The sequence below is a fragment of the Ambystoma mexicanum genome, chromosome 11, assembly GCF_040938575.1.
Source record: "Ambystoma mexicanum isolate Mex_15411 chromosome 11, UKY_AmexF1_1, whole genome shotgun sequence".
NCBI lineage: Eukaryota > Metazoa > Chordata > Amphibia > Caudata > Ambystomatidae > Ambystoma > Ambystoma mexicanum.
In genome coordinates, this window is record NC_090934.1 from 153876427 (window position 1) to 153889947 (window position 13521).

At 45.4% G+C, this 13521-nt stretch overlaps 1 protein-coding gene across 2 annotated transcripts in view; it reads right to left on the reverse strand.

Moving 5' to 3' along the window:
* Nucleotides 1–13521, reverse strand: part of RRAGC (Ras related GTP binding C) — a 231910-nt gene that overhangs the window by 93946 nt on the left and 124443 nt on the right. The window contains exons 5-6 of one of the 2 annotated variants that reach the window (XM_069622672.1): nucleotides 9810–9952; nucleotides 1275–1388 (exon numbers count right to left, since the gene is read on the reverse strand). In XM_069622672.1, the coding sequence (XP_069478773.1) occupies nucleotides 1275–1388; nucleotides 9810–9952 (257 nt within the window). The remainder of the gene's footprint in view (nucleotides 1–1274; nucleotides 1389–9809; nucleotides 9953–13521) is intronic. The other variant, XM_069622673.1, reaches the window with a different exon arrangement.

Genomic DNA, 13521 nt, shown 5'->3' on the forward strand with positions numbered 1-13521 from the left:
TATAAAACCTCTAAATAAATAGCACAGGTGGGAGGTTGATGGTTGAAGTCAATTACCCTAGTTGCAGAAACAAAACAGATTCTGTTGAGCACAAGTGGCCATTAGAATGTGATGCAGGAGTACGAAAGAATAAATAAAGTCAAAAAGGACGCAAGGCCGAACACAGTACCAGAAAATAGAGCAGCATGGACAGTGCCATGGAAGCCCAAGGACCCATCTTTCGTGCTCATTTCTGGACAGAATTGAGACTGAATAATTTGAAAAATGTAATTAAAAAAAAGTGGAAACTACAAAAACTCCACCTGAAAAATATTTTGCATCTCAGATGGTTAGTTACGTTTCCAGATTGTGACCATGATTCAATAACCATCATTCAAGATAGATGTACCCAGGAAATCAATTCCTTGATCTTGATAAGATAGTGGTCGTTTTGTTTCTTGGCATTCTATGTAATGGCAGTCCAATTATCCACAACACATCTCCATGTCTCATGATGTTTAATGGTGTCATGGTCTGTAAAATCTGAAGCCTGAATCCGGACAGATCTAGCATTCAACCAGAGCGCACTATTTGAAAAATCGGACCAATGTAGTTACCACCATGACTGCTCAAACTGGTGATAAAGAAATGATACCCCACATCCACAACAAGGCGAGAACTCGCCTACCTATAAATTCAAATACAAAGAAACCAATAAAATAAAAGTTTCAGTATTTTCTACACCACAAAATACAAGGAAAGTGGATTGTAGCATGTTGAAGACTATATGGCCAGAAACAGTGGGTCACGATAGATTAAACATAACTACGGATGGACATTTGCAAAAACGTAGCGCGATAGAAAAGTTGAGGGACTGATGCACAATTAAAAAAAAAAAACTCAGCAGACAATCCACAATGAGAGTTCATCTCTTCCAATAAAGTAGGGTACACGTGGGCTCTACAAAGAACAGCCCCAACCAACCAATCACCAGTTGTAGGTATGGTCATAAAGCCGAGCAGATAAAAAAAAAAAAAAAAAAAAAAAAAGTAAAGCCACCAAGAAAAATGCAGTTTCCATTGGAGCACTGATCTCAAGCAAAGCTTTTCCTGGAGGGGTGGTGCAAAGCTTTAAAACAGGCCTCACAATAGAGGCCCATTAACGTGCATTACGTTTCCACTAGCACTTGCTGCTTCTCAATAGACTCCAGGGGATGGTCCAGGTCTCCTCTGTCAGGGCATCATTTGCCACTGTTAAAGAGGGCCTCAAAACATAAGTAGAAAGGCATTACAGACCTGAACCCTGTGTGTTCTGCTCCCATGTTGTCAAGACATCCATCTATAGAATCGGCGTTGGGTGAAGACTTTCTGCGTCGCCCAATATTTGACCTCTCAGACACCCAGCTGCTCCTGAAAGAAAGGAGATGCTTGGAAGCTTAGCCTTCTAATAAGCAGAACAAAAAGGAAAAAAAAAAAAAAGTATACTGCAGGCAACAGCGCTAACGTTTAAGTCGAGACCTTGACTAGTGCACTTCCTGTTTGCAAATGGCGGATCAAAATGATCAGCAAAAGCAAGGTGGATTAGCCAAAGATGAGCCATATCCCTTAACACAGCGTTGGAAGACGTGTCCAATGAACCAAGAGCAATTTGGCAATCTAGACAAATCATGATCCAACAACTCCACAATTCTGACTGAAAGGTGGCAATGTTTTACACTTATCTTGCAAAAGGTGGTTTATGCAAACCCATGGCATTTGTACTTTCAAGCAAACCTAAGCATGGAACTAGTTTCTATTTATCAGCCAATTTACAAGCCATAAGAAGCCAGACCAATAAATAAAACTAAAAAAAATAGGCTGCCAACCTGCTTGTAACCAAGTACAACCAGACAACCTGTATTTGAAACACCACCCAGAGGTGAGCATTACAATATATACATACCACCCATCAAATAGAAGCAGTTGCATTCGGATTTAAAATGTTGAGCTATACAGAGTCCCAAATGTCACTAACCCACAGGTAGGCAAACACTGTATTGAAGAAATGCAAGTGACATGTCCCGGTCTCCCAAGTTTAAGAAAACTAGGATTGTTTGGTACTGGAATAACTTCATCTCCTTTCACAAATCTTTCCACTAGCCATTGCAGCAATAGAAAACTGGCGCTATAAAAAAAAAAAAAGGTTAGCACTAGTTATATGAGTGAACAAGAAAAATAAAACATGCTACAGGAGTATATCGCATGGAAACATTGGGAGGTGGAAGATCCTGTTTTGAGCAAACCATGGCAAATACCACGTTTTACGCATTGTCACATATACTGACCTGCTTCAAATAGTCACACCAATTAACCAGTTTGGAAGTGGAGTTAGAAGGATACAGATCAAGTAGCCCAAAAGCAAAGCTCAATACAGTTTTCCAGGTCTTGCTGAGATGATCTAGGCTTCACAAATTGCCAAGCAGCCGACCAGCCTTCCACACAGGGGCAGGCTGAGAAAGGGAGCAAGGGGCAATCACCCTGCGGGCTGGCAGGGCTGTTCATGGGCCTAAGCTGCAATATTTAAAAACAGTATATGCTTCATAATCCAACTGCCTGGGAGGAACAGTGCCGGAAGGCCTGCTTGGCTTATGTGTAGATGGGGAGAGGTACTCGTGTTGATTTCAACAATTTTGCAAATGAACCTGGGAGGGCAGAACATGTGGAATGCTACAGTGAGCGCGAGTAGAGCCTAGTTGTCAAGCACATTGGCATACCACCAATAGACAATGTATGCGTTGGAATTGACCCAGGATAGTAATGTTGGCACCGCTGTGGCCCATATGTTCAATGTCATGCTACAATGATCAGAGAAAGTGCCCATATCTTAGAATGTGTCCTTAGTTTCACCTTGTAAGGCTTCCTATGCTTTGGGGAATTTCTTGATCACTGCAAGGTTCCTTATGAAAAATGGTTATTAGCTCCCCGGAGAGCCTCCTTGGAGGTTTCTATAAAGTGGTCATATTAATAGCTGTTGGATTGTTTCTCGTATTGAGTTGTGGGCAGGGTTGGCAAACATACAGGAAGATATAAAATTCAAGTATTACTTATTGATAAACTACAAAATTAGTCTGACAGTTTCATTGTCTTGTCTATGACACTTATTGAGCAACATTTTTTGTTGCATGATCCCACATACACATTACAGTCAGACAAAACAACCCCATTCACAAAGACCAAAATATAAAAAGACATTGCCTTCCATAAAAATAAAAATGTAATAGCTCACCCTTATTCCCTCTCCAACACCAGCTCCCAGGCAGATGCTCCGACAGTCTCCTCTGCCTCCAATCATTGAAGTTCACAGCCGACTTTCCAAGAAAGTGCAATTTGGGAGCATAATGAAAACCAGGCGCCCTTGGTGACCACGTGTGTTGTCCAGGTGCAAACCCCAGTGCCACAATAACCAACCAGACCCCAACCACATCTGCTTGTGGTGCCTGGCGAACCACGACCGACCAGCTACATGTGAGCCTGTGCAACAGAAGACAGGGCGGGGCAAGAAGTGCACTTGAGGTGATGGGCAATTAAAGGGAATGAGGGCCAAGGGTTGGGTTACTGAGCAATATGGGCAATATGGGCAATGAAAGGGGGAAGAGTGTGGGGGGAAAGGGATGGAGTTAGGGGATGAAGCAAGTTGAGACCATAGCTCTGAAATGTAATTGTAAAGTGAGGGGGTGTGAAGGGCATCGAGGATAAGGTTCAGGGAAGGACAGTGGCAAGTGAAGCAAAGAAAATAAAGTAAATGATTGAGGTGCACATCTGCCCATATCTGTGCTTAAGCCACTGCACCAGATTCCAGGGATGGCTCAGCCTCTTCGGATGAAGTGATGCACGCTTGGTTTTTTAAACTTTTGTTTGCATTAAGATTCCTCTTCTATTTTATCATGTTTATTTATCAGGTGGCTTGGTGCTTTGCAAGCTAGATTTATTGAACAAGCTTAACCCTTGACAAACAACTTTGCAGAAAGGGTTTTGTTTATTTAAAGACTGCACATGGAAGAGAAGACGTCTTCTCACCCGCGGTCTAATTGGTTAACCGTGGAAACAGCAAACCAGGGATTAAATCTTCCACACATTGCACATTATGCGATCCTGAATAAATCGCATTACCACAATGTACGTTATTCTCATCTAAGTTAAGATCACCCACTAGTGATTTTGTTGTGTGTGCTCTGAAGGTAAATTCTCACTCATGTGCTTATACTCTAATGTACCTTTAAAAATCATTAGCAAATGAACCATACATGTCGTGTACTTGTAAGCAGCCAGGCTTCGGGTGTGGGTCTTATGTTGTTGAAAAAACAGGAAGGTGAAGTGGTGACAGTTTCAGGGATGGGCTTTGGTGTGGTGGTGCGGTAGGTGACCAGGTATAGGTAATTTGCCATGCCAGCTAGTCTTTGGGCCCTTGCTGGAGCCGAGCCCGGGGATCTGGCTTTGCTCAATGAATTCTCTAGCTTGCACGCCTCTCAACATTGGCTCAAAACTAAAGATAGGAGGTGATGTAGCTTGTCAAATTGGGAGACCAGGAAACCTGGACTCATATCCAAGCTTTCAAATTTAATATATTATCCAGATCAAATCACTTACTACGTTTGGTATGATGTACTTTTCGCCAGACAAAAAGTTGACAGTCCTCTGCTTATACACCGGCAGTGTTGTCATTTGATAAGTGCCTAATTGAACACAGATTTCGTTTACAGGCATTTAAGCTAACAAGTGGATATTGTACAATGATATGGATACACATTCATTTGTGATAGAAGCCAATTTTGGCAATCTATCCATTTGCAAGGAATCGAATTCTCCATAAAGAAAGAGGTCCTACAACAAAAATAGTCCAAGGCAGAGCGTCCATTGGATGCTTTGTCAGTGGCCCACAAGGGAAATGTAGATCTAAGGCATAACTTCCTTCAATTAAACACAAATCAAGTAACTATCTTCTAAATGGTTCCCTGATGGTGGTGAAAAATACAGTGAGGTGTCAGACATGTTACATTTCTAATGTTCACTTTATAGTAGATCAGTGGTGCGATTTGCACGAGTAACAATTTTTATTCCTCTAGCTATAACAGCCTTACCAAGTAAAAATTGTCCAACGTCAAGGTCAACAAGTCATGAAGTAGACCCCAGTGCTTTCAAAAGTAAAATTCTTCAATCCTGGCAAATCTGGGGCAGCCTAGTTCAGAGGCAAATTCTTTTAAGAAAATCATCATGCTGCCAGAGATAGTGTGTGTTCCGGTGTGAGGTCAGCTGTGATATCAAATAGGAGAGGCCTTGACACACTGCATCAACTACCAACAGAAGGCACTGGTTTATAGTACTAAAATGAGTTTCTATGAACAAGTTTTAACATGGGCCTTAGGCTGACTAAGAATAAGGTGTGGGAGATTCATTCTTAAATCCCCTGAAAAGTTAAGGCTTAAGAACCTCCCCCACCCCCGAAAAGCATTTTCAAAGGACGCATTATCATTAGTTTTCACTGAATTCAATATTTTCATTGGTTTACCCAAAGCTACGACTATTTCTAATGGAAGGGATAGAAACCTGGCTTGAATTAGTACAATTGCAAAGCATCACAGACGACCCCTTTCTATCAACTCCGAATGGGCTCACTTCAAGTGTAAGGTTTCTACTGACCAATTATATGCATCACCAGTGATTCCAAGCAGGGGTCTGCAACCTTTGGCTCTCCAGATGTTTTGCACAACAACCCCCTGCAGCCGTAGCTAGTGAATTTAATACTGAGGGATCATGGTGTAGACTAAAACAGCTGGAGAGCCAAAGGTTGCAGATCCATCAAAATCTAACGCAGAAATAACACTCAAGTTGAGCAGTTTTCATTTGGGGGTATTCATGTTACTTTTGAAATTGCCCGACATTCACTCTTGGACTGCGCTACTCAATTACTCAATCTGCGTTTACTTACATGGCCTTCCAGTTTGTTTAGCAATCAACTCCTTGAACACAAACTAGGCTGGCTGGCGATAATGGGAGCTGACCCTACATCTAGTAAATAACGAAGAGTAATCACATAGTCCAGGTTAATCAGCTATTATCTGCACAAGCAATAGAATTACTTCTGCACGTTTGCAAACATTTCTTAAGTACTTATTACTTAGAATTACTAATTACTAAGTTATTGTGCCAACATTCAAACAAGAAAGTGGGCTTCAAAGCCTATGAGGATAACAGACTATGCCGGAAGCTAACAGGAGTGCTTAAAGAGCTTGCAAAGAACGCAGTCTAATTTTCCTTAACCAACCCTTTAATGCGGGGCAATTGGAGCGCAACTAAAATGCCAATTTGTCGAATTGTAGAGGGAAGGGGCTTTTATATAGTACACAGAACATGGTTTGTTGAGAAGCACCCTTATGGATCCTATTAACAAATCCATGGTTTGTATATTTTTCCGCGATTATCTTCGGATCAATCAATCTTAAATTCTTCCCACGCATTCTCACCACAGCCATCGTACGAAGGCCCCTTTTAAATCACAAATCCTCCAATGTTTTCATAGGTAATTGCTGTAAAACATGCATTACTTACTGTAATAGCATTTCTGATGATTGTATCTGCTTAGATTCACATGCTGTGCATATGGTCTGACATCCAGTGGTAACCGCAGAGTATTGCATCGTGTCTTTCGGGGACCGAAAGGGGACGTCGGCATAGGCGTGTCTGTAACACTATCCCTATTCGTGACGTGTTTAGTACCCAAAATCCCTCACGCGCCGAGGTCCCTCCAATTGTATTTTTTCTGCCATGAGGGAGCCCAAGGCTATAGTGAGTGAGTACATAAAGAGAGAAAGTAGTAAAATGTCTATGTTCCTTCCATCCCGAGCGGGGAGGTAGGGAGGGCGCATGTGAATCTAAGCAGATACAAATCATCAGAAATGCTATTACGCTAAGTAATGCATGTCTTCTGATGCTTGTTAATCTGCTTAGAATCACATGCTGTGCATAGACTAGCGAGCAGTACCCAGAGTTGGAGGTGGGTTGTGAGAAGGAACAGTAGAGAAAAGATGTCTTAGTACTGCTTGTCCCACCTGAGAATCAGCCCTAGAATGAGTGTCTAGGCAATAGTGTTTTGTAAAGGTGTCTACAGAACTCCAGGTTGCCGCTTTGCAAATGGACTCAAGAGGAACATTTTCAATTAATGCTATGGATGCCCGAGTGCATCGAGTAGAGTGCTCTAGGCTTGAAGGGCAGTTCTCTCTTAGCAAGAGAGACAGTGTAATGCATTTGACAATCCACCTTCAGATAGCCGATTTAGAGCCAGGATCCCTGCTCTACCAGCTGCCACTGAAACAAAGAACTGCTTAGTCTTCCTTAGTGTTTTCGTTTTTTCCAGGTAAAACATAACTGCCCTGCGCACGTCTAGTGTGTGAAGGTTTCTTTCGGCCATGTTAGTAGGGTTCTGGAAGAAAGTGGGTAGTTCGATTGATTGGTTCACATGGAACTTCCAGATGAATTTGGGCGCAAACCTGGGATGTGTGCGCAGAACTACCTTATCTTTGTGGACTGTAACAAAGGGGTCTAGAACAGAAAGAGCCTGTAGTTCGCTAACCCTTCTGATATAAGGAACAATGGCGAGAAGCTTTGATCTGGCGGGTTCGGGAACCTCTTGGAGGCCTTCCTGGAGCAAATTCCATTGGGCTTCAACATAGCTTGCTAATAGAGTAGTATTATTAGCAACCTGCATAGTGTATGCAGCTGCTGACGTGACACGTTTGCCCAGGGCATACAGCCACTTAGACTCCTTGTCCGGTGGGGATTCTCCCGTGGCAAGGGGTACCCCTGCCCTCTTTTGAGTGGTAGTCACTACCAGTGAGTCTGGGATGGCGTGCCCTTCGATATATAGAGGGTTGGAAGGAGAAGGTCGAAATAATTTTGACTCTCAGGTTCAATGCCCATGTCTGAGCAGATGAGACCAATGAGGGAGCTGCCCAGAGTTAAGGAGGGGGATGATTGCCTCGCCTGAGGTTTTTCCTTAATATCCTCCACAAAATCCTGCTCAGGTACTGGCTCTTGAGTGATCTTCCTGAATTTGGAGGTAAGATCAGAAGAACTGAATCTGCTCCAGCCGATCCTTACAACCCTCAAATTTTTCTGTAGTCCATTTACAGGACCCAAACGGGCCTACGTGAGGAGAAACGACGTTCTCCGCACTGCGGCGTCGAAAGGAACATCTGAGGGTGTCAGAAAGAGGCTCTCTACTATCTCCGTAAGCCTCATCAGATTCGGGAACCCAATCCGCCGAAATGTATCCGCTGCCTGGCCCATAACCTTAAACGGAACCGGAATAAGGCCCACCGCCGCCGTGATTCTTCCGATGCTACTTTCGATAGTCGCCAAATCATCGTGAGACAAAGGCTCAGATGATTTGTCGGCAGTTGTAATACCGTCCGCAGCACTAGAGGGCCTAGAAGTTGGTTTTCCGAGGTAGAGGCCTTGCCGTACTTCGGGCCTACGGAGGCCTTGAAAAGCATCGAAGTGTCTGGCTCCCGCACTTTGACGCGTGTAGGTTTCGGAGTAGCGCCCTTAGTTTGTTTAGATTGCCCAGTCGCAAAACGCTGCTGCTGATGCGGGGAAGGCTTTGTATCTGAACGATCCGAGGGAACCAGCGAAGTTTTCGGCAGCCCTGTTGGCGCTTTCGCCTTTTTCGACGAAGACCCCGAAATTGGCGTAAGGGTTGTGTGCTTACTGTGGTGCGCTTGTACGCCCATGTCGCCGGGTCCAAGACCAAAGTCTAGCCAGGAAGGGGCGGGAACGGGCGTGGCGGACCTAGAAGCGTCCGCCTCAAGGTCTATAATATCCACAACGGCGTTTGGTCATCCGAAGTACCCCGGTCACTTTCAGCCCGCGTGGCGGTGTGGGAGAAGGGGGATCCACGCGTGACATACCATATGCGGGCCACCGCTTTACACAGCGCTCTTTAAGGGTCTTAGGCCAAAGGAGTTTGCACACCGCTTCTCGTCGTGCTCTAAGGGGAGACAGGCGTTACACGTCCTGCGTTCGTCCTTCCAAGGCTATCTGACCCTACACTTAGGGCAGAATCTAAAAGGAATCCTTTCCATAGCAAAAGGGAAGGATGACCAGACAAACAGGGAAAAGAGGCGAAGGAGGAAAGACATACTAAACAATATGGCCACCCCGACCCCACTCTCCGTACCGTATAGGTCGGCCAGAGGGCCCAACCATGTGGAAAATCCGGCCGCCAGATCTTAGGTGCCGAAATCCACATCCGTAGACGATTCCCCCATAGTCTTTGTCGAAGATTTTCTTATCGGGCAAAGTGACTTAATGGGGAATAAACCGACAATTCGGTAAAGATAAACAATGTGTCTAGTAAGAGCTCCGCTACAGGGCGACCAGTTATCTGGGTGGAAAAAAACAATCCGAGGGACCTCGGTGCGTGAGGATTTTGGGTACTACACATGTCACGATAGGGATAGTGTTACAGACACGCCTATGCCGACGTCCCCTTTCGGTCCCCGAAAGACAAGATGCAATACGCCGCGTGATTCTAAGCAGATTAACAAGCATCAGAAACAACTTATCCCAACCTACTGAGAAGAACTGATAAACAACTTGAGCAGAACCTGGCTACTTCAGAAATGAGAGAAAGGCTGGTTTGGGATTGCACAAACAATTATATGGTGTGTGCGTGCTTTAGGATTTCATTACTTCCAACATCTCAATTCACTCCATTAATGACATCATGAATGGAAAACAGACACTAAAGCATTTTAGAATTGGACATTTTAAAGACTTAAATTCTCAACTACTCACCCATAAATACAAGACACATCAATTACAACATCAATCATATCACAGCAAAGCTCATAGGACTGCATATCAACAGGCGAACTATCTGTTGCAATATAAATCTTGCTGACGACATCGAAGAGGAAAGCCTTCTCAATGCCGGAATTCTGCAAAAAGAATAAAGGGAGAAAACATAGTTGAGACTTTAAATACAAATTTCAGCCTGAAGACAATTCCTTAAAGCATGACATCAAATTACCAAAGGATAAATTACTAGGTAAAATTGCTAGAAAAAAGTTACTCTAAAATGCTCCATGTGATTTTGAAAGCTTTTCTTACTGGATGGTCATTACCTTTGATTAAGCTCAATACATGCACATTTAAAAAGTTAAAAAGGAACATTGTTCCAAATGCTGTAGACCCAAGGCCAGTCTAAACAGAAGGTTTAAGGTAAAAGGGTTGGCTCAAAATAATGGACCAAAAAAAATACTAAACAGAAAAATAATAAAAGCACAAGCACCAACACTTAATACCACCCAAAATAGCACGGCTGAACGCAGGTTCCAGTAACTAATCATCAAAAAACAAACTACTGTATTGATGTAAAAATGGAGACGAGGCAGGGTTGTCAAAGGAAAGAGCATGTGCATTTCAAAGATGAAATTGTCTTTTAAAAGCTTTAATCACGTCAAGGTTCCACAAGTTGGAAACAGAAAAAAGTTGGATACAAATGCTTTTAAATTCGATCACTTTATGCAGAGTGATCAAAAGAATTGGCCATTTCCAGGTAAAGAATTTTTCGGAAAAAGATTCATCTAGGGTGCAGTTGGGTTACAGCTACTTTAAAAGATTCATGTTTAGTGCATTCCCCTGCACATCCATCTTTACTGGTTGTATTAACACTTGAACCTCAGTTGCCCGGCCACCAAGCAGCATCATGGCTCTTACCACAACCTGGTGAATGGAAGGGTTTGAAGATTAAACCATGGGAAAGAAACAGAAGGATGGCAACAGATGGGAGGATAAGGCATTTATAACGCGCTTAGTGTTTCAAGGAACGACGAGGCAAGGGACGGGGAACAGACAGATAATGATCATACTAGGCCAGGGGTCATTCAGATCGCGCATGTGCATGTGAATGGGAATGGGGGGGGGGGGAGTGGGAAAGTGCGAGGGGGATGGGACAGTGTAGTACATGGGATAATAGAATGAATAAGCAATCAATAAAAATATGGCCAGCAGGTGTCAAGTGCAGGGGTAAGTGCAGACATCGGGTGTCAAGTGCTGGTAGTGGGACTGTAGGGATACAGGAACAGTCCCCATGTGCGGGGGTTGCCAACAAGGCAGTGCAGGTGTGCGACTGGCAGGGAGGGGACCTGGGCCCGAGATCAGAAGGCGGCAAGGTAACCAGTGCAGTTTCAGCCAGGAAGTCAGCAGGGGAGAGGAGGGGGAAAAAGCAAACGCAAAAGGTTTTGAGGTGCTTCTGGAACCGGAGATTCTCCTCAAGTTTCAGGGAGGCTGTTCCAGAGGGAGGCCCCAGCCGAAGAAAGATCTACCATCAACTCTTTGCTTGGAGAAGCAACTGACCCTGAAGAAGTTGAAGGCAGATGAGCAAAGAGCTCAAGAAGGAAGGTATTTAGGAAGAGAGTTGAAGGTATCGAGGCCCCAGAAGGCCTTGTGGACAATGCAGAAGGTTTTGAACTTAATCCTCCTAGCCAATGGAGAGTTGCGATCCCTGGGCTTGAGGCCAAGGGTAAATCTTGCAGTCCTGTTCTGGATGAGTTGCAGAGGGCGGAGAGTAGAAGCCGGCAGATTTAGAAAGATCTGTTGCAGTAGTCTAGCCTAGAGAGAACTGGAGCTCTGGAGACAGTGAGCTTCTGGGGGAAGGAGAGGAAAGGAAAAATACCTCTGAGGAGGTGCAGCTGGTAGTGTGACTTCTTAGAGAAGTCAGATATGTGAGGAGAGAAGGAGAGAGTGGAGTCGAAGATGACCCCAAGGTTTTTAGCCTCACAGATGGGAGCAGGGAGAGGGCCAAGAGAGGTCGGCCAGAGAGCGACAGGAAAGGAGGGAGTGGGTGTGCCGATGAGGAGAATCTCGTCTTACTGGCATTAAGGCAGAGTTCATTGGCGGCGCACCACTCCTTGATGGCGGACAGACAGATGAGAGGGAGAAGAGGTGGCAGAGGGTAGCCTGAAAAGGAGCAGAGTGTCATCCGTATAGCACTGGAAGTTGGGGCAGAGTGCTGAAATGCGGTGGGCAAGAAGCGCCAGGTATTGCTTGAACAGCCAGGGAGAGAGGTTAGACCCCTGGGGAACACCACAGGTAGAGATGTAGAGAGGAGAGGAAGGACCCAAGTTGAACCTGGGAGGGTCGATCAGAGAGGAAAGAAGTCAGCCACGCCAGGGCCTGACCGGTGATACCCAGGATATCGCGGAGGCGGTTGAGAAGAAAGGCATGGTTGACCATGTCAAAGGCAGAAGAGAGATCAAGTAAGATGAGAACACAAGGGGTGTTGGAATCAAGGTTGTAGAGCAGGTCTTCACGGATGTTCAGGAGAGCGGTTTCCGTGCTTCTGGCAGCTCTGAAGCCAGATTGATTACCATGGAGACAACCAACAGATTCAGTGGGAAAATTGAGCTGGGAGATGGCCAGCTTTCCAAGAGTTTGCCTAGGAAAGGAGTGATGGAGATTGGTCGATAGTTAGCCGGGCAGGACGGGTTGGCAGAGGGTTTCTTAAGAAGAGGGTGCACAAGGGAGTGCTTCAGGGGGGGAAAGGGAAGACTTCAGTGGCGAAGGAGTGGTTGCAGAAGTCGGCCAGAGCAGGAGCCAGGGAGTCAATGTGGTCCTTGATGGTTTTGGAGGAACAGGGATTAACCTGTTTTGACGAGACGTTCATAGATCGGACCCGTCTAGAAACCTTGTCGGGGGAGAACAGTGGAAAGGCAGAGAAGGAGGGAGGAGTGGTGGCCAAAGGGCCAGGAGGAGGAGCAGGCAGTAGAGGAAGGAAGGGGAGAGGACAGGACAGGATGGCCTGAGCTTTAGAAATGAAATGAGAAGCCAGTGTCGTGCAGAGGGCCTGGGAAGGGACAGGAGAGTTAGAGACTGCGGCTGGATTGGCCAGTTCCTTGCAGATTTTAAAGAGTTCAGCCTAGTTGAGATGCCGCAGAGACGTGGGCTTGTATGTGATCTCTCCCTTGATGAAGGCAGAGCCGGTTTTGCCTTTGGAGCAGGCGGCAGGCCAGTTTGTCAGAGGATGTACATGAAGCACGACATTTCCTCTCAGCCACCCAACACTTGCGTTTAAGGGTGACTAGGTTGGAGTCGTACCAGGATTTGCACTTGGCTTTGGGCTTCAGGCGGATCCTCATGACAGGGGCAAGAACATCGAGAGTATCAGATATAGCAGAGTGCAGCATGGAAAGGGCGGAGTCAGGGTGTGAGTCAGTCAAAGGGGAGGTGAGAAAGCGGCGGCAAAAGTCTCAACTGACACGCGCTTCATGGGTCGGATGACCGAGAAGGTGGGTGGCAGTGATGGAGTTGGCTTGGCCTGAGGGGTAGAGAGGGTGAGCTGGGAGGAAAGGAGGAAGTGATCACTCCAGGAGAGAGTAGCGAGGGATAGAAATGGGAAGGTCTGAGGAGATCAGAATATCCAGAGTGTGCCCTGCAGAGTGAGTCGGGCCAGAGGGGAGAATAGAGAGTCGCAAAGGTCACGAAAGAGTCCGGAGGAAGGGCAGGA